The following is a 19,972-nucleotide window of genomic DNA, read 5'->3' as shown; positions in this document are numbered from 1 at the left end:
AAGTTGCGGTTAGTGTTTAGAGCAGTTCAGAAAAGTATTTTTTTTTAAGCTCGCCGAAGTAGCTCACGTTTTTAATTCAGCCGCGTCTTGCTTGTTGTAAACAACAAAATCTTGTCAAAGTTTCGCCCAGTTTTCTGATTTACCTGCTCTTTTTTTCGGCTTATGTTTGCATATAATCTCAAAATCTATTGTTTCATTCAAGAATTAATGATTGGAAGCCGAAAACTGTGTAAAAAAATTTTATTATTTACGCCACCGCGCGATCGCCTGAAAATGGCGAGTTTGCCGGATTCTATTCAAATCTTCCCGCTCTTGCGAAAATCTAAATTTTTCGTTCTCGATAATTGTACACTTCCTTTAAGCCATTATAAAGTTAGAGCCCTAAGATAATTTAGGATTCCTTGTTTTCCACGATTACATTCTAATCCAAACGTGCACTGAAAATAAATCTTGCACCGGCCGGCTATGAAGAATTTCTTTCCGAGTAGAGCAGTTTCATGTCGTGTTTTGTTTTGTTATTGTAGTTTTAACTTGATGGTAAAGCCATATAATAAATCCTTTATTGACCAAGCTTGTTCGGTCAAGATGGCTGGGTATTGGCCTCGTTCTTTTTTTGCGTTTTTATGGACCTCGACTTCGTCTCGGTCCATAAAAACGCAAAAAAAGAACTTGGCCAATATCCAGCCATCTTGACCTCACGCTTGGTCAATAACGCATATATAGACCGTTTAGTCCAAATTTGGAATGAATTTCTTGGAGAGTACTGAAGGCCAAACCGGCATCTGCTAACTTCTGGATTGTTGTCAAGGTTAACTTCAAAGAGCCACTCGGAAGGTAAAGATTTCCGTTGAAGGTGTCAACAACTTGTTGTCGTCGCTCAAGAAATGTTGACTGTTGCTGTGCTTCGTTCGGTGATGATGTTTTCCCATGGTTAACAATAGTTTCAGTGCTAAGCTCGAGTGGCGGAGAAAACAGAATCCTTCTCAGTGCTTTCACATCCTCCAAAGCGTCGTGAGCGAGAAAGTCACAATTAAACAGTGCCTTATAAACACAAGCTAATTTGTTGTTCGGCGAAGATTTCAAGGCGTTGTTCGGTTGACTTCGAAGGAATTTGAAAACTGGAAGACTGTCACAGAACAACACTTTCATTTCCTGAGGATACCTATCTTTCGAGTTAGGAACCGAGTTAGGAACCGAGTTAGGAACCGAGTTAGGAACCGAGTTGGGAACCGAGTTGGGAACCGAGTTGGGAACCCATATACCGACTAGATATATATGTACCAATTGGCTTTTTCTTTCATCTGGGGAGAGAAAAACGTCTTGCGTACCTGTAACAGTTGCCAGGTCGGAATCCATCAGTAGAAAGTGTCCATAATCCCACTGTATGATTATTATATCTACGCCAGAACGTAAACACCGTACATATTTAGACTGTGATTTTAGCTCTCCTGTAGCTCACTAAACCTTCTATTTTATGTAGTTAATTCCTTAAGTCGCCGTCTTTCACCTCAGCTGGCCACACTTCCACGCGATTGTTTGATTTTGCCAGGTTCATTCCTGAAAGTCACTATCGTGGTTAAGAAACACGGCAATTTTCAGGTAGATCGAAATCGATTAACCGCTTACGTTTTGGAAATAAAAACGGATTCGAGTAATTCATCGCCGACAGGACAGTATGGCCGAAGGCTGAAAACAGCATAACCAACTTTCCAGGAACGCGTCGAGCTCGTATCTCGCCTTCATATTTGTTCACTGCGATTTTCAATCTATCGAAGTCAAGCTTTTAAAGGCACACCACAAAATCTCTCTCAAGAGTTTGTAGCTGTTGCGTTTTCTTGGGGTCCAAAACACGATAAAATACAATAAATTATTCACGGCTGAAATCAAAGACCTTCGCTCTACAATATCTTGGCCAAAAATCATCCAAATGGCGTTCGAATTGCTCGTTTTGGCAATACTTCTTTTGATCAGCGGCTCTTTTAAAAGTGGCGATAAACAACTATGTATTTGACCACTCGAGCTTTCCTGACATCATGAGCCTGTGAAACCTGAGGTTGAGACCATTGCATGACTTAAAATTTCGATGTCTGAGATTTGCCACGATCCAGATTTCAAGTCCATATTAATAGCCTTATATAACTTAATGACTTGCTTGTTTCCTTTGAATTCAGCAAACCTTTCTTTCCGCGACAGCGTGGGGCGCGCGAAACCTAATTGGGTGCGAAAAGGAGCAAACGATCATGAGAGGAGAGAGGAGTAGGAGTGGATGAAAATGCCAACAGAGGCTACACATAGGCTGCGTAGCGGTCCTTTTCTTTTCGGGGCTCGTAATAGCTTTTCCGCTCTTTCTCGTGCCCCTCTCGTTCACATTTGAACTTTAGTCTTAGAAAAACATGGTTTAAGTTTCGTTGTAAACTGCCTCATTGATTCATTGTTAGATCGATTAAAACAAAGTTAGTGCATGAAAGTTGTTGAGCAATGAGTGGTCATCCCGACTATAACCTGACTGACTTCAAAATTCTTGGTTCAACTTCAAATAGGGCATTCTATTTCTAACCAGGCGAAACCCCTAGTTTAGAGGTAAAGTGCTGATCGGAACTGTTGCTAGGCTAATACAAGGACGATTTACTTTGAAAAACAACAACAACAACAAAAACAACAACAACGACAACAACAACCAAAAACAGCCAAAAACCTGTCTCAAATCAATAACCAAATCGCCCAAAGTTTGTTAAACTCGCTTGCCAACTCCTTACTCGGTTCCTAACTCGGTTCCCAACTCGGTTCCTAACTCGGTTCCTAACTCGGTTCCCAACTCGGTTCCTAACTCGGTTCCTAACTCGGTTCCCAACTCGGTTCCTAACTCGGTTCCTAACTCGGTTCCTAACTCGGTTGTTAGTTTATCTCTCATTTCCTCCAGCTGGTTGGAAAATCTGCTGCTGCCGTTACGGAGAAGTCTAGGGGTATCGAACACAGAGGAGTTGTGTCCAGTGAGAACTAAGTGATCAACAGGTTTTGAGTTGTAAATAGTTTTAAGGAAATGCAGAAAGCGAGTGAGACAGGTTTGCAGTGATGTCGTAGGTATTTGTTTTCCATCTTTGTACAATTGCCTTTGATCTCCGGAATATCGCACAGTTATGTTGTGAATGGCTGATGCAGTGCTGCTGATAGGTTTACTCGGTAAGATGTATTCGGAAAAGGTAGCTTTTTCGTCCTCTGTTATTGCAGATAGTTGAAGAAGTTCAGTAGTCCTTGAAGTCGATGCTGTTTCGGAATCCGGTTACTTCGTTCCATGACCACTTCGTTCCAAACCACTTCGTTCCATCCTTTGGCCACTTCGTTCCACCAAATAGTCACTTCGTTCCAACGAATAGTCACTTCGTTCCAAGTGTACTAAGCGAGTAAACTTCTACGTAATCTTACAAAACTAGTAAACGATATACGGCGCTGTGACGACGGCCATTTTGAAAGTTGTGAAGTACATGTCGTGTGCATGGGATCTGGGATCTGATATACATTGATCATAGCAACCAATCATATCAGACTTCAGTAAAGATGTAAAAAGCAGTTTATGTTGGGGTTGTTCATGCCTCGCATACCTCGCACGTCTGGCTCGCATATTGTAAACATTCCTCACGGCCCGAAAACAAAGAACGCGACCGAGAATTTAAAGAATTTGATAACACGACAGAAAACGTAACTCGTACCGGCCGAATACAAAAAACGAGACAGAGAACAATAACTCGTGGCCCGAAGTCTTATCTCTTGGCCCATCGCGACCCCAAAGAGAAAAAAGAATTTGATAATGCTACCGAAACCTTAACTCGGTCCGCCTTACGGCCCTAGTAACAATGAAAATGCGAACGCGCGGAAGACTGGGTTCTATAACAATTCCAAGATGGCGGAGTTACTCGTTCGTTATGCAAATGCAAGCAAACTTAGCATTCCTTTACTGTACTTCGAATTCTCTGAAAAATCTTAGATAAAAAGTTTACTCGCTTAGTTCACACTTGGAACGAAATGACTATTCTTTGGAACGAAGAGACTATTTGGTGGAACGAAGTGGCCAAAGGATGGAACGAAGTGGTTTGGAACGAAGTGGCCGTAATTCGCTGTTTCAATATCGAAGACAACAAACGTGTAGGTTTTCTGGGGATCAAAGGAAATTTCGTTTAGCACAGGTCTCACTCCAGATGATGGGATCAAGTTTTCGTAGTTTGGTAGTTCTTGTTTGCAAAGGTTAATGTTGACATTTTTCAGAATGTGCAGACTTGATTCATTAGTGGAATTTGTTTGGCTTGGGTTTAGGGAAAGTCCTATGTTGTGTCCATAGCTTGGTCCTTCCTTTTTTTCATGTCTTGTGGTGATTTTAATTTTCTTCAGATGGAAGTGTCTTCTTCTTCGTTTGTATTCCATACTGCTTTTGCGACTTTTGTCCTTGATGGATTTACTGTCTTCTTTGTCTTGGTGTTTTTCACAGAAGATACCAGGGGTTATCCCAGCTTTCAGTAGTGTTTTGTTTACAAATTTGTGCCCCTCATTATGTTGAGCCACCCCACAAGCTGTGCGGAAGTCGCTGCTTTCGCTCCCTCCATAATATCTGATCTTCAGATTTTTTGAACCAATTGTTCCATTAAGGGATTCATTTCTTTGCGAGTCCATACATGGTGCAAGTTTTGCTGTGACTGTCTCTGATGCATATTCATCAAAAAGGGTCTGTAAGGCCTGTTTCAGGCTTGCACCATGTAAGTCTTTGCCATGTGGCAGTTCGTTGTGCATGTAGTTTACTGGGTCTTGTTTGTATCGGCACCACGTTGAAGAGCATTGCTCATGGTTGCCAAATGCATGTGGAACAATGGACTTGATTTCGCTACTCAGCTCTTGGGGGCAATTTCTGTTTTGATGAACACAATACGAGAAACATTTGACGAGGTAGTTGATAACCTTCAGAGATAGAATTGAAGCGTTATCAAATTTTTGACGCTGGCTCAGGTTGTACAACCGAGTGCTTAAAGAGCGTTTTGTGTGGATGCAGTCTGAAATTTTTTCCAGGCCATAAGGTACTTTTGATTTAAGTTGGGCTAAAGTTGTGGAATCATCATCCCCAATATATTTGTCATATTTAATACCACGTGTCGGGGCATGTTGGAAAAGCTGACAAGCAACATCAGATTCCATGATTTTTGAAGACCCATCATGGTTTTTGCGACAGTCATGTGGCTTGGGCTTATCCTTTGCCGCTGAACATATTCGACACATTTTGCATCTTGTGGCAAAGTCTAATACCTTCCCTGTTGATACACCTAATACCGCCCCATGACCAGTAGAGGAATTGTGTGCCTTCCCTTTTTTTTGCCACCCCATATCGTACGACACCAAAACACTAATTAAATCTTGGTCATCACCCTGCACACCTGCTGCTACTGCCCTCTTTCGCTCCTCACTACAACTTTTCAAGCAACTTGCCTCTGCCACACTTTCAATTGCTTTTCCAATTTCTCTTTCTCTTACTTTGAAAGTCACATGATTAACAGAAGGAACATTTAGACAGGAAAATAAACTACTGACGTGTGTTTGCCCTATACCAGCATTTAGAGCCCCCAGGGCTATTCGTGTATTAATGTCATAAGCCATGGGCCCACGCTTCCCTGCTCTGTGTTGCATTGAAGTTGACACTTTGTTTATTGCTTTGCAATATCCACATCTGATGGTAAATATGCTTGCTGCTCCTTTGCATTCTTCACTAACAAAGTTCTTCCATGCCAAGGGTCCTTTAGGTAACAAAATAATTTTGTATCATTGGTTGTCCGAAAACAGATATTATTTTTTTGTACATCTCAACTTTTGTAGGGTTTTACTCTGTTCCAGAGTGTAAGAGAATGTAACTAGCATTCATGGTATATTTGCAGTACATTTGATCTGCAAATACTGTTGTTTATGTGATCTCAGTCAGAAAAAAAAACTAAATAAATGTTATTCGCATAAAGCCTTTTTTGACGAATTATACATTATCCAGGGTCTTATTTAATTATAGTGTGAAGTGATTGAATCTATTTCAAACTCCGTACATGTATTTTTGTCAAGTTAGAAACTTTGTAAACTGTATAATTGCTTGTAGTTGTTGGAGTTAAATAATGGGAACTTTTCAATGCTTTGTTGTAATTATAGTTGAGTTTCTTTTGAATAAACCTTTGGAAAACGATGTAGAATTGTACTAGTAAAAACTCAAACGAAAAAAGCCGAGCCTCAGTAGAAACCCTATTCATAAAACAATGCTTACCTTTGTCACAAGTTTTACACCTGTCAAACCCATCTGCTAGCGCCTCCATGTCGATAATTCTTGACCCGACTACATGTACTTTTTGACTGTTTTCTTTGTCTGACTCCTGTGTGCACATGAATGGTGGAGTTTGAATGTTTTGCAATATTTTGACGACATTAAAAAGCCGCACAACCAAAAATAATTAAAACCATGTTTAGCGTAGTGTTATAAATTTGTACGTACCACATTTTGTCGTCTTGTTTTTTTGCGGGGCAAACAAATCATCGATCGCGAGTGCTGGAGCATCATCGTCAAGACGTCGCTTTTCTACCGACTTTCTTGCCTGAATTAACTTATTAGCGGAGCACACACTTTTCGCAACGGTTTTTTTTGTAACAAACTTCCCCTTTTTATTACGCAAATAGCCACATTCATCCTCGGACAATTTGGGACCGGCGATGTTAAGGTGGCCGAACACAGTTTGCGCGCGCTTTACAGATTCTGTAAGTGATGCTATTAAGCGCGCGCTAGGGTTGTGGTACGAAAATACGGCGGTCGATAAAGTGATCCCTCAATTTCACATGAAATGGATAATAAAGTTAAGTTTTGATCCTAAATAACTAAGTTTCTTGTTTCTGGACTCTTTTTCTTTTCTTTCCGAGCAAAAAAGACATTCACCAAGACCTTTCGCATGCTTTTCATCTTTGCCATGAAACCCAAATAAAACCACGCGTGCGCATTTAATCAAAAAATTGCGACTGGTTGTTTTCGTGGAAAGGCACTGTTTTCTAAGGAACCGCTCATTAGAATTCCCCGAAATTTGGCATGAAAATAGTTCCCTAAAAGCGTAACTCGCCTACAAAGAGAAAGCTTAATCTAACAGAGGGTATCTTCACAAAACATTAAAATACAAAATCAATATTTGCAGGAGATCTCTCTGTCAAAATTACATGAAAATAGTGCAACTGTGTCAGTGTTTTGTGAGTTGTTATGGATACAAAAAATGGAAAAAATCTAATGAGTATATTTTCTAAAAATAAAGGAAACCTACTATTTATGGACGTTTAATAGTTGGCTGCGTTGCCATGGAAACGGTACTTAGCTCAACAAGTACGAAAATACATTTTTTCTTAGTTGGTCTTACACCATACCAATTTTGGGCGTCCAGAAATACATAGTTTCCAAATAACGTCTTCTAACATCTGTACACTAAAAAACTGTATTCGGCCACCTTAATTTCACTTACGGCCGCCATTGTTGTTTACAACGCGCGCCACGCAATTTTCGCGGGAGGATCGCGCGTGGGATACAGTCATTTGGATCCAATCTCCCGCGGACATAAAACACAGATCGCATCACTTTGTCGAATTGATGCTTAAACGCAACTGGAAATCCACTTTACAAAAAGATTAAAGGCTTGATTGTCCATTTGTACTAAAAGTTTTCATTTAGGAAAGCTTTTTGCCTGTTTTGTTTCTGTTTTTTTTTTTTTGGTGAAACGAAAGCAATTTGTAATCTTACACTTTTATTTACATAACCAGAAACGTGAGTCAGGCCACGTTATTGTAATAGAAATTCCGGTATAACGATAATTAAGACGCGTAACACAAGGGGAACAACATAACGCAATCTTTGTGACTCAAAATATTCCATTAGCTAGGATAGTCTGCGAAGCATACATTTATAAGAATCAAGGGGCATCACACGTAAATGCCAGTATTGGCATCTTGTTTAAAATTACAATGGCAAGGTCAATGGCTAAAATACAATTCTCAATAAAGGTCAAAGGCTTGTCGAAATAAATGAGTTTTCAACCTGTCCTCAAAAGATTGAACACTTTGTGCGCAGCGAACTGCGTTCGGTAAATTGTTCCAGAGCGCTGGTGCGGCTACGGTAAAGCTACGATCACCCAGCGTACGCAGAGTCTTGATTCTGGGCGGTTGAAGGAGGACTTCGCCGGACGACCTAAGACTATATCTAGATACTGTCTTTAGGGTAATAAGTTCGCTAAGATACGCTGGAGCGAGTCCATGGATAGCATTATACGTAATTACACGGAATGCCCGCAGGGCATGACGTGTCTAGGTTTCGGTCGGGTATCTTTTTTTACGCGGGATGCCCCGAGGGGGCATACCGTGTCTTAAAACGGGTCGATTTCTTTTTACGCGGGATGCCCTGAGGGGGCATACCGTGCCTTAAAACGGGTCGATTTCTTTTTACGCGGGATGCCCTGAAGGGGCATACCGTGTCTTAAAACGGGTCGATTTCTTTTTTTTTTTCTTCGTCGTATACACAAATCGGTACATTAATTTATTCATTAAACTCTCCCCTCTCCTACTCGGGATGTATTGTTTTGATTGTCTTCAACAAAAGCAGGCCAATCAAAATCCATTCTTGTCGCTTATATTGCGAGGGAGGGGACCCACTCACCCCTACCTGTGTGACGTCAATGCATCATTTGATATATTTATTAAAGACGGATTAAGTCGCGCCATATTGTTTTAACATGTTCTGGACTCAAGTGTGCCGTTTTCAAAGGGAAATTTCACCATTTTGAAGCGGCAAATCGAAAGAATAACTTCTAAGAAGCACCCGACACGTAAAACGGTGGAAATTGGTGAGTTCTTAGTGAAGGAATCGTGCTTTGTTTGACAGTCTTAGACCACGACGCGAGACTGAAAAGAGGTCATTGAGAAGCTTACGTTATCGTAATGGAATTTGACAAATTTCCGCTGATAGTCTGAGTCGCGTAACACACGGAAAACAACGTAACGCGATCGTCGTGACTCAAACTATTCCATTAGCAAGGATAGTTTTATCAATTGGCGAAGCATACAGTTGGAATAAATGAATCAGCCCCAGCATCTCGCGTAATGCCAGTATAGCAGGCATCTTGTTTTTTTTTCTTCGTAGTAGCTACAAATCGGTACATCAATTTATTCATTAAACTCTCCCCTCTCCTACTCGGGATGTATTGTTCTGATTGTCTTCAACAAAGGCAGGCCAATCAAAATCCATTCTTGTCGCTTATATCGTGAGGGAGGGGACCCACTCACCCCTACCTGTGTGACGTCAATGCATCATTTGATATATTTATTAATGACGGATTAAATAGTCGCGCCATATTGTTTTAACATGTTCTGGACTCAAGTGTGCCGTTTTCAAACGGAAATTTCACCATTTTGAAGCGGTAAATCGAAAGAATAACTTCTAAGAAGCACCCGACACGTAAAACGGTGGAAATTAGTGAGTTCCTGGCAAAGGAATCGTGCTTTGTTTGACAGTCTTAGACCACGACGCGAGACTGAAAAGAGGTCATTGAGAAGCTTACGTTATCGTAATGGAATTTCACAAATTTTCCGTAGCCTCCCACGCAGACGTTCTTGGGGGTTCGTCACGCGTTCCTGCCCTAAGAACGTCTGCGTGGGAGGCTAAAATTTCCGGTGATAGTCTGAGTCGCGTAACACAAGGGAAACCACGTAACGCGATCGTCGTGACTTAAACTATTCCACTAGCAAGGATAGTCTTATCAATCGGCAAAGCATACAGTTGGAATAAATGACTCAGCCCCAGCATCACGCGTAATGCCAGTGTAGCAGGCATCTTGTTTTTTTTTTTTTCTTCGTAGTAGCTACAAATCGGTACATTAATTTATTCATTAAACTCTCCCCTCTCCTACTCGGGATGTATTGTTCTGATTGTCTTCAACAAAGGCAGGCCAATCAAAATCCATTCTTGTCGCTTATATCGTGAGGGAGGGGACCCACTCACCCCTACCTGTGTGACGTCAATGCATCATTTGATATATTTATTAATGACGGATTAAATAGTCGCGCCATATTGTTTTAACATGTTCTGGACTCAAGTGTGCCGTTTTCAAACGGAAATTTCACCATTTTGAAGCGGTAAATCGAAAGAATAACTTCTAAGAAGCACCCGACACGTAAAACGGTGGAAATTGGTGAGTTCCTGGCGAAGGAATCGTGCTTTGTTTGACAGTCTTAGACCACGACGCGAGACTGAAAAGAGGTCATTGAGAAGCTTACGTTATCGTAATGGAATTTCACAAATTTTCCGTAGCCTCCCACGCAGACGTTCTTGGGGGTTCGTCACGCGTTCCTGCCCTAAGAACGTCTGCGTGGGAGGCTAAAATTTCCGGTGATACTCTGAGTCGCGTAACACAAAGGAAACAACGTAACGCGATCGTCGTGACTTAAACTATTCCACTAGCAAGGATAGTCCTATCAATCGGCAAAGCATACAGTTGGAATAAATGAATCAGCCCCAGCATCACGCGTAATGCCAGTGTAGCAGGCATCTTGTTTCTTCATCGGTGTCATAAATGTGCACATTAATTTATGCATTAAACTCTGTCCTCCCCTAGTAAGGATATATTGTTCTGATTGTCTTCAACAGAAGCGGCCCAATCAAAATCTATTTTTCAGGCACATATCACGAGAGAGGGGACCCACTCATCATTTCTGTGTGACGTCAAATCATCATTTGCTTTATTCATTAAAACTAGATTAAATTCTTCCCTCTCCCAGAAGGGATCTATTGTTTTGATTGTCTTGAACAAAAGCGGCCCAATCAAACTCCATTATCTGCGCGTATATCACGAGGGAGGGGACCCACTCATCTCTACTTGTGTGACGTCAAAGCAAATCATCATTTGGAAAAGTTGTTTTCGTTCAATGGCGGCCACATGTCTGAATTTAAGACTCCGGATCTGCCGTTTTCAGAGAGAAAACCAACCTTTTTCAAGCAGTAAATCGAAATAATAACTTCTAGGTGATACTCGACAGTTGAAACGGTGGAAATTGGGAGAGTTCACAGCAAAGAAACTCCGCTTTAAAAAACAGATCGAATAATCAACGCAAAGGATTAGAGCTAGAGGAGGCCAGACCAGTTCAGCGGGGTCATGACGTTATTGCATAGTTATTTCTGGTATGATTCCTAGTAACGCAACGATAAGTATCACGCAATATATCTGAATAAAACCATTCAAAAATTATTTCAATTGCCAAGGGAGGATAGTTTTTAAATATCTGCGAAACATACAAAGGGGAATAATTGGGGCTACATTAAGCATTCCGTGTAATGCCATTAGAGGGGCATCTTGTTAACAATATCTTGAAGTCAATACGATACTTGACTGGCAACCAGTGCAACATTTTCAGTGTTGGAGAAATGTGATCGAAACGACTTACGTTACAGATAAGCCTGGCAGCAGCGTTTTGGACGCGTTGGAGTTTTTGCAGTTCAGTAGTAGGTAGGCCATATAAAACGCTATTTTACAACAACTGTCCAAATTCCCGCGCCCTGATTGGCTCTTAGCTATTGTCTATAAGAGTACAGACAATAAAAATGACCTCAGATGTAACGCGCGCGCTTTCTCAACGAAAAAAATAGCCAATTCAGCTCGTACTTTTTCCATGTTATTGTAAAAAACAAATCGACGGCAGTTTTCTATGGTCTATACTCTTATAGACCATAAAATGACGCCATAAAATGTCCAAAACTTGGCAGTGAAACCACTCGCCTGCGGCTCGTGGTTCCACTTGAGTTTTGAACATTTTTTGACGTCATTTTATGGTCTATAAGAGTATAGACCATAGAAAACTGCCGTCGATTTGTTAATTACAGTAGTCGAGGCGGCTAGTAACAAATGCATTAACTAAAACTTGAGTGTTCTCAGAACTGAGAAATTTCCTTATTCTTCTAATATTAAACAAATAAAAGAAGGCGGCTTTACACGTCTTGTTAATATGACTGACCATCTTAAGCTGATTATCGAGCCAGCAACCTAGGTTTTTGGCTTCGGATAATGGCAGGACTGTCGCATTGCCAACGCAAAGTGAGTCAATGTTCACTTTTGACAGCTGCTGCCTTGTCCCAATCACCAGAAATTCCGTCTTATCATCATTTATCATCAAGCGGTCTGTCAGCATCCATCGTCTAATATCGACAATACATGCCTGCATAGCTGCGACAGTGTTAGCAGCATGTTCAGGGTCAGGCTTGAACGCAATGTAAAGCTGTGTGTCATCGGCTTGTGGGAGATGACGTTCCATGATGGTGAACAGCTTACTTACATACAAAATAAACAGGAGTGGACCTAAGCAAGACCCCTGAGGCACGCCATATTTCACTTCAAAGCTCTTAGATGTATGGCCATGAATAGATACTGACTGGGAGCGCTGATAAAGGTAAGACTGGAACCAGGAGAACGCGTGGCCTGAGATACCAAAATCAGAGTGGAGGCGATTTAACAGTATGGAGTGGTCAACAGTATCAAAAGCAGCACTTAAGTCAAGTAGAACCAAGAGAGTGAGCTGTTGACTGTTCATGTTCATCAATATGTCATTCTTGATACGAAGCAGTGCAGTCTCCGTGCTGTGGTACTCATGGTAAGATGACTGTGCTATAGGGTAGAGATCATGCAACGTCAGGTGGTCATGAGTCTGGTTGAAGACGGCACGCTCAGTAAGTTTAGAGACAAAAGTGAGATTGCTTATAGGGCGGAGATTTGGAAAGATAACCTCTGCTTTTGATTTCTTTAGTCTGGGATGGACAACGGCGTGTTTCCAACTGTCAGGGAAGCAGCCAGATTGTAGGGAAAGATTTATCATGTGTTAATTATGGGCAGCCACAGTTTTTGCTGCTCCCTAATTTTCATAAAGTATTGTTTTCAATAAATGTACAACTTCTGTTTATAGAGAAGAGCAACTTTATTCATTAACAAATGTATTTCGGCCATTTTGATCTCTTGAAGAAGATTTCGGTGGTCTTGACTTTCAAATATGGCGAACCAGTGTTGAAGTCCTATAGTTTATGCAACCACTGGTGAAAGAATTGGATTTACCTGATTGTTGGCAACACGAACAGAACATACCCTTCGGTGGATCGTACTTCAACCATTTGTATTTTTCAAGCCAGGTATCTTGAAAGTTTCGCTTTGCAACTTTAGCTTTTGGTTCACTCGCCTTATCTTTTCCAGGCTCAGCTTCATCGGTTTCTGCATTTTCAACATTGTTTACTGGTTGACCTTGGCCAAAAAATTCTGAAATCTTTCTTTGATTTCACACGACCTGGTTCAGCTTGATCAGTCACCATCTCACAAGCACGTGGGTTTCAATGAATTTAACCCCCTATAGCGATTACTTATACTAGTTCCCAGGGACCTGGAGTATGAACGGCCATTTTGTTTATGTCAGACTCGACTAGTATTCTCCGCATTTGGGTTCTGGTTCTTGCATATTCTCCCCAAATTTTAAACGGGATATTGCTTTCAAAAGATTTTGAACAAGGAGAAATCACAAATTCCTTGCATCTACAAAATTTGAAGTGCGCCAAAATGACCCAGGCAACGAATTTGAAGGGGACATTTTTGCTCAGACTGCGCCAATCCCGCAATGGCGCGCTCTAGATCAGACACTGGATAAGTGGGTCCTCTCCCTCGTGATATACGCGCCGATAATAGATTTTGATTGGGCTCTTTTTGTTCAAGACAATCAGAACAATAAATCCCTTCTGGGAGAGGGTAGAATTTAATGTAGGTTTAATGAATAAATCAAATGATGATTTGACGTCACACAGGAAGGGATGAGTGGGTCCCCTCTCTCGTGATATGTGCCCGAATAATTGATTTTGATTGGGCCGCGTTTGTTGAAGACAATCAGAACATACATCCCTATATATTTTAATGCATAAATTAATGTGTCGATTTCTGACTACGACAAAGAAAAAAAAGATACCCGACCGAAACCTAGGCACGGCCTGCCCTGCGGGCATTCCGTGTAATTATCGTAAACAATGCAACCTGCTGAAATAATAGGAAAATTTAATATTGGCATGCGCATATTTAGTGTCATTTTCTTTGTCCGCGAGCAATGTATGAATTTTAAGCCCTTAACACTGCGCATACTTTTATTTTCTAACAACATAAAGATAAATAGCTGATAGGTCAGAGAGCTGTTGCATCTTATCCTCCACAGTTTATACCTTTTAAGTGACAATGTTTTTAGAAGCAAGTGTACTCAGCAGACCACAAGGGTGAGACATCTGTACTACCCAAGGGGGAGGAGGGATGGTGCAGTGGTGAGAGCACTCGCCTCGGACCACCAATGTGGCCGGGTTCAATTCCCAGACTCCATGTCATATGTGGGTTGAGTTTGTTGTTGGTTCTCGTCTTTGTTCCGAGAAGTTTTTCTCCGGGTACTCCGGTTTTTTCCTCTCCTCACAAACCAACGTTTCTAAATACCAATTCGATCTGAAAAGTGTCCCCAATTAGTGCTCTGCGCTAAATACATTGACACCTAAATAAAGTGATTTTTTTTATTTTATTCCGGAAAAAGCACAATCAAGGGGTTAATATGCACAATGAATGATCACAGAAAATTCTCTTAATCCCTTCAATAGGCTAGGTGTAAGAGATTAAGGTCATTTTTAAAAACCACTTGAAGACAATATTTAATTAGACATCCATTAAGTTTAAGTAACTTACGAAATCAACTTACGAAAATTTGCAACGATCCTGGGATGTTTCCCATTTCGTTCTCTAACGTAAATTGTAACTTCAGGATTGATCTTTGCAAATTCCACGATCTCCTTGTCAATGTATTCCCTGAGAGAGACACATGAGGTGATGCCGGTCAAAAGCGGTTCACGAAAAGACAAAATCCTTTTCAACAGTTAATGCATTACCTTATTCCTCTGCTGCTTCCTCCGCGTTTACAGTAATTAAAAACTAGCCGCTGTAACGGACGAACAAATCGACCGAATACTCTGTTAGGCATTCCAACCTGCGCCATATTGAAATTTAGAAATTAGTTCCCAGATCCTTTTGAAGTATGTTATGGTATGTTCTTCATGTAAGAGGATTGGAGTTGACAACACACAGGCAGCCCAAGAGAATTTGTTTTGTGGCCACAGCCCGTCCTTTGGGGGACTTGCGTATGTATATAAACAATAAAATAAATTTTCCTTAAGTTTTAGAATCCTGCAAATATAAATTCACAGATGAGACAAAAAAATATATTACCGCAACTTGCAAATATAATTGCAAAATAGCACTGAATCTAGAAAATTAATTTATATTTACACTTTACCCAGTACAAAGATAGTTACAGCTTGCTTGGAACACAGTCGGTAGGTTTTCTTAGTTTAATTCCCGAATGAAAGCTGATATTAACTCAGTCGACGATCTTCAACGCAGATGTCATATTTCCTGACCAGATGAATGCGATGCTATAGCAATGAGTGTCACCCAACAGCATTTCGTCATCTGGCCTGGCATTTTTAATCCTCGGTAGAGGTCTTTGTCCAAGGAAACAATGCAACGACATACACCACGCCCAAACCACTACCTTTAGGATCAGATCCAGTCATGGGTTCGAGCCCCCATCAAACATGTCTGTTTTTTACTTTTCTCATTTCTCCATTTTTTTTTTCTTTCATAGGAATAATGGAGAAAGAGAACTTGACCAGTATCGGTGGGTGAACTTTGTTCAATCGCTAAAATGACGCCCGTAAAATGAAATGTCCCATGGCGCTCTTCAAGATTCGGACAGCCCTTTCAGTTTAACGAGCCTGTTCACAGTTTAAATTCAGGCTTGCGCTGTACCAGATATCAAAGATGTTGTATATCAGCAATTTTGGGGGCTGGTCAGAGGATGAACTAACCATGGAGGAAAACTGGATATGCTGTAAATTTTAGTAAGCAAGCGAGAAAGAACTAAAGCGAAAATGAGATAATGAAAATGAGAGTCACCTAGCTCGTTTTCGTGTTACAACCACTTAAAGCTAGAATTAGGGGTGTCTTTAACTGCTTATACTGTTGCTATTAGGGCGACTTATTATGCCGAGAAAAACGACCATAACTTGTTCACCAATGATTAGGCATTTGTTTCGTTCCATTATTGTTGTATCAACTAATAAAGAGTGGCAGTATTGATCCGTTGAAGTAAATGTTGGAAACCAATGCTAGCCACCATAAAAGTCACTTCGGTTTGGTCTTTGTTATAACTGATTCAGTCATTCTAGTATTGGACTGATATCCAGAATTGGCATCCCTCTAAAATACACAATTAGTACTGTAAGCTACGCGCAAATGTTTCAAAGAAGACGAGGTCAGGTTTGAGCATTACTTCAACGATTATAACAAAAACAATGCAGGCTACCACGAGTAAGTCAAGTGCTTTGAAGACGAGGCTGTTACCTGTGATACACCCATCTTAAAACAGTTCATCGCCGTTTTGTGCGCGTTTCAGCGGCACATACAGGAAGAACATGGCAATTTTGAAGAGAAGGTTGAACAACTCAAGCCTAAACTGTAAACAGGCTCTTTCGTGGTTTCTGACAGCATTTTGGCTGAGGACGGACGGAGCCCATTTGCCTCAAAGTAGTTTATCCAATACTCGAATAGCACCACCATAAAAAGTCAGGTCAGCTGCTGTGTTTAATAGAATAATGAAACTTTAGCAACAGTGTGACTTTTGGGTAACATTTGCTGTGTTTATAAATTGTTGGCACTGTATTACTATCACTATAATGAGGGTTTTCCTTCACTGCGCTCTATGATTGGTTCACAAAACTCGCGCCACTTTCTCACCCAATGAGAAGCAAAATCAAAACCAATCGTGACTTGATCGTGCGTGTTTTCCCGCACTTGGTGCCGCTCGCGCTACATGGTGCCGGCTACTTGTATTTCCTTCAACTTCTGATTGGTGCATTTCGCTCCTTTTTGCACTATGTTATTGGTTAGCAAACTCACGCCACTTTCTCAACCAATAAGAAGCAAAGCCAAACCAATCATGACTTATTCGAGCGTTTTTTCCTGCACTTGGTGCCGGTCGCGCTACATGTATTTGCTTTGCATTCTGATTGGTTCAGCCGCCTGCAAAAGGGTAAGCATATTCAGTCTGTTTAAACCAGATAAGGATTTAGGAAAATAAAACAAATGAAAAGATAGACAGATTGGTGCTTATTTTATTCTATGTTATTTGCGTTAAAAGGAAATGTTGATGGAGACCTTTGTGTTGTAAAAGTCAAGATTTTAGTTGCGCACGTCGATTTTGTAATCTGCAATGATCATGGGAAAAACAAAATGGGGACTGAAGCCGATCACATCAAGCAAAGCTGTTGGGCCGAAGCAGAAGCGGCTGAAGAGGGTAAAATTATCAGCGCTACGGAATTATCGGGGAACCACCGTAACCGCATGTATTGTCTGTATTGTCTCAGTCAAAACGAAAATTCAGTCGAAAAGCCGACAAATAAATATATTCGAGCGAAATATTGTTGAGAATAGGGAAGTTTCGAAATTCCTTATCGAAAGTTCGGGTGAAAATTCGCTCTTGAGTGAACGTCCCAAATTGTTAATGCTGCAAATAGGAAACAAGTATCCGTTTGAAGCTTTAAAGAAAACGTTTAAAAAGAGCTGACTCCGTTTAACGCTTTGGAAATTACCGTAATACAGCAAGTCTGTGAAAACGCTACAAGCAAAAGCGGCGGCTTTCCCTATCAAGACATAGGACATGAAGGGGCCAAAAAACCATTGCTCCAACGCGTTACTTTACTTCTTCTATAATGTCAAATATCCTTAGTTTAAAGAAAACAGGCGACGAACGTTGCGATAAACGATGCGAAAGCAATAATCGATACGGTTGCTAGAGAAATAAACAAGGAAAATAGAAGTTACTACAGCAAAGGATGTGCCAAAAAACAAGAATATAGAAATAACAAACTAAGCAGAAATGACGAGCCAAAAAATAATACTTACAAACGTTATATGGCCTTTAAAACGGACAAACGAAGCGATGAAGGAAAAAAACGCAAAACGTAACCTAAAACTGTATTCTCCAAAGCACAAAACGAGAATGAATAAAAAGCAAAGACGAGAATTTATACTAATGAACTACGGAAACAATAGACAAAGTTTTGCAGAAAAAACTAACAGAATAATAATGAAAACGACATGTAAGCGTGACACACAAAAAATATGCCAAAAACAAAAGAGCTTATTCATGAAGAATGCCGCCGCAACATCTGGCTCCCCTAAGAGTTTGACCGGCAGAAAACTCTTACAAACAAATTATCTAAAAAAGACAGTTCTCAGTTCTCTAAAATCAACATGGCTCCTCTGGCTGGGATTCAAACACCCGGTCTATACGTCTTTCTCAAGTATCAGGATAAGCTTGTCAACTGGGCGATCAAGGAAAGTTGCTCCTGTGGTAACCTTGACAGACCGTACATATCCTTCTTCGTCAGGGTAAGTCTGGACAATACGGGCCAAAGGCCAATGGTCCGTGCTACACGGTCATCAACGATCAGGACCTGGTCTCCCTTTTCAAGGTTTCTCCTGGGACGATTCCATTTTGATCTTTGCTGAAGGCATTGAACGTATTCTCTTCTCCATCTTGACCAAAGTACGTTTGTAAGGTACTGGACCCTCTTCCATCTTTTGCGCAGATAAACATCTTCTTTCTGGAAGTTTCCAGGAAGGGGTAGAACGACTTTAGGCTTCATCGTCAGGATGTGATTCGGTGTTAGTGGGTGTAGATCTCCTGGGTCACTGGAAGGAGTCGTGAGAGGTCTGCTGTTTATGATACACTCTACTTCTGCCATCAGAGTTCGAAACGATTCGTCGTCAAGGTTACGACCATGTTCTGGCATTAAGGCGGTAAGGATTGAGCGGACTGAGTGTATTTGTCGTTCCCAGACTCCACCCATATGCAACGCAGACGGTGGGTTTTGCTTCCATTGCACCCAATCAGCTTTGAATTCCGTGCATAAACTTCTCTGGATTGCGTTGTTGTCCATCTCTGATAACGCTCTTTGCAATTCTTTCTCTGCTCCGGTAATATTTGTTCCTTGATCGGATCTGATTTCACACACAGGCCCTCTTCTTGCTGTAAAATGTCGCAAGGAATTTAGAAAGGAATCTGTTTCCAGGGAGTTCGCCGTCTCTAAATGCACAGCTCGGCTAGATAAACAGGTAAATAACGCACCATAACGCTTCAATTCCTTTCTTCCCTCTTTGATGTAGAATGGGCCAAAGTAGTCGACGCCACAGTAAGTGAATGGAGGTGCTGGGGCAATCCTTTCTTTGGGGTGAAGATCGGCCATCCTTTGCTCACCAACTACACCACGAAGCCGCCGACAAGTCACGCATTTAGAAATGAAGTGCCTCACAACAGAATTGGCGACCAGAATGCGCAACCTTCTCATGTGCATCTCTAATGATCAAATCTACTAAGCATTTGCCAAGTTCTGCCTTCTCCGTAAAGTTTTAAACCGCGCAAAAATATTCCTGTATTAGTATGCACCACCCATAGGAAACCCGAGTATCTCGCGATGCGCAGAACGTATGGACAGTAACAATAGTAGGTGTGATGGCGTGGGGGGGGGGGGGGGGCATTAAAGTAGGCAGTCCTTAAAAGAGCTGACTCCGTTTAACGCTTTGGAAATTAACGTAATACAGTAAGTCTTTGTAAAAACGCTACAAGCAAAAGCGGCGGCTTTCCCTTTACTCTTATAGCGACGGGCGACGTGAGAAAAGATCAAGACATAGGACATGATTCTTAGCGTTATTTTTCAATTGCTTTTTAGTTTTTTTTCCGCTTGCCGAGACCTGTAAGTTTTACGCACCCGCACACAACTGATCTGATAACGTTCAGTCGCAAAAAAAAAAAGGAAGCTCATGAAGCGCGA

General features: G+C 41.2%; 3 protein-coding genes across 3 annotated transcripts in view; 1 reads left to right on the top strand and 2 right to left on the bottom strand.

Annotated features, from left to right (window-relative positions):
* LOC146483046 (large ribosomal subunit protein mL43-like) overlaps positions 1–15,075 on the bottom strand; it is a 19,970-nt gene extending 4,895 nt beyond the window's left edge. The window contains exons 1-2 of the mRNA XM_085106451.1: positions 14,969–15,075; positions 14,782–14,888 (exon numbers count right to left, since the gene is read on the bottom strand). Coding sequence (XP_084962577.1) covers positions 14,782–14,888; positions 14,969–15,075 — 214 coding nt within the window. The remainder of the gene's footprint in view (positions 1–14,781; positions 14,889–14,968) is intronic.
* The window catches only part of LOC146483044 (protein meiotic P26-like), an 80,435-nt gene that overhangs the window by 53,763 nt on the left and 6,700 nt on the right, over positions 1–19,972 (top strand). The gene's annotated exons all lie outside the window — the stretch shown is intronic.
* Positions 4,000–6,362, bottom strand: LOC146483047 (uncharacterized). Its single transcript, XM_085106174.1, has one exon. The coding sequence runs from the start codon at positions 5,662–5,664 to the stop codon at positions 4,000–4,002; it is 1,665 nt and encodes a 554-aa protein (XP_084962300.1). The 5' UTR covers positions 5,665–6,362.

The sequence above is a fragment of the Pavona decussata genome, unplaced genomic scaffold (genome assembly GCF_977016875.1).
Source record: "Pavona decussata unplaced genomic scaffold, jaPavDecu1.1 SCAFFOLD_40, whole genome shotgun sequence".
NCBI classification, from domain to species: domain Eukaryota; kingdom Metazoa; phylum Cnidaria; class Anthozoa; order Scleractinia; family Agariciidae; genus Pavona; species Pavona decussata.
Note: the sequence above shows the minus strand (reverse complement) of the source record. Positions and strands in the feature narration are given on the sequence as shown.

Excerpts from the sequence above, each read along its gene's own strand:
- LOC146483047 (XM_085106174.1), bottom strand. The coding sequence starts at position 5,664 with ATGCAACACAGAGCAGGGAAGCGTGGGCCCATGGCTTATGACATTAAT.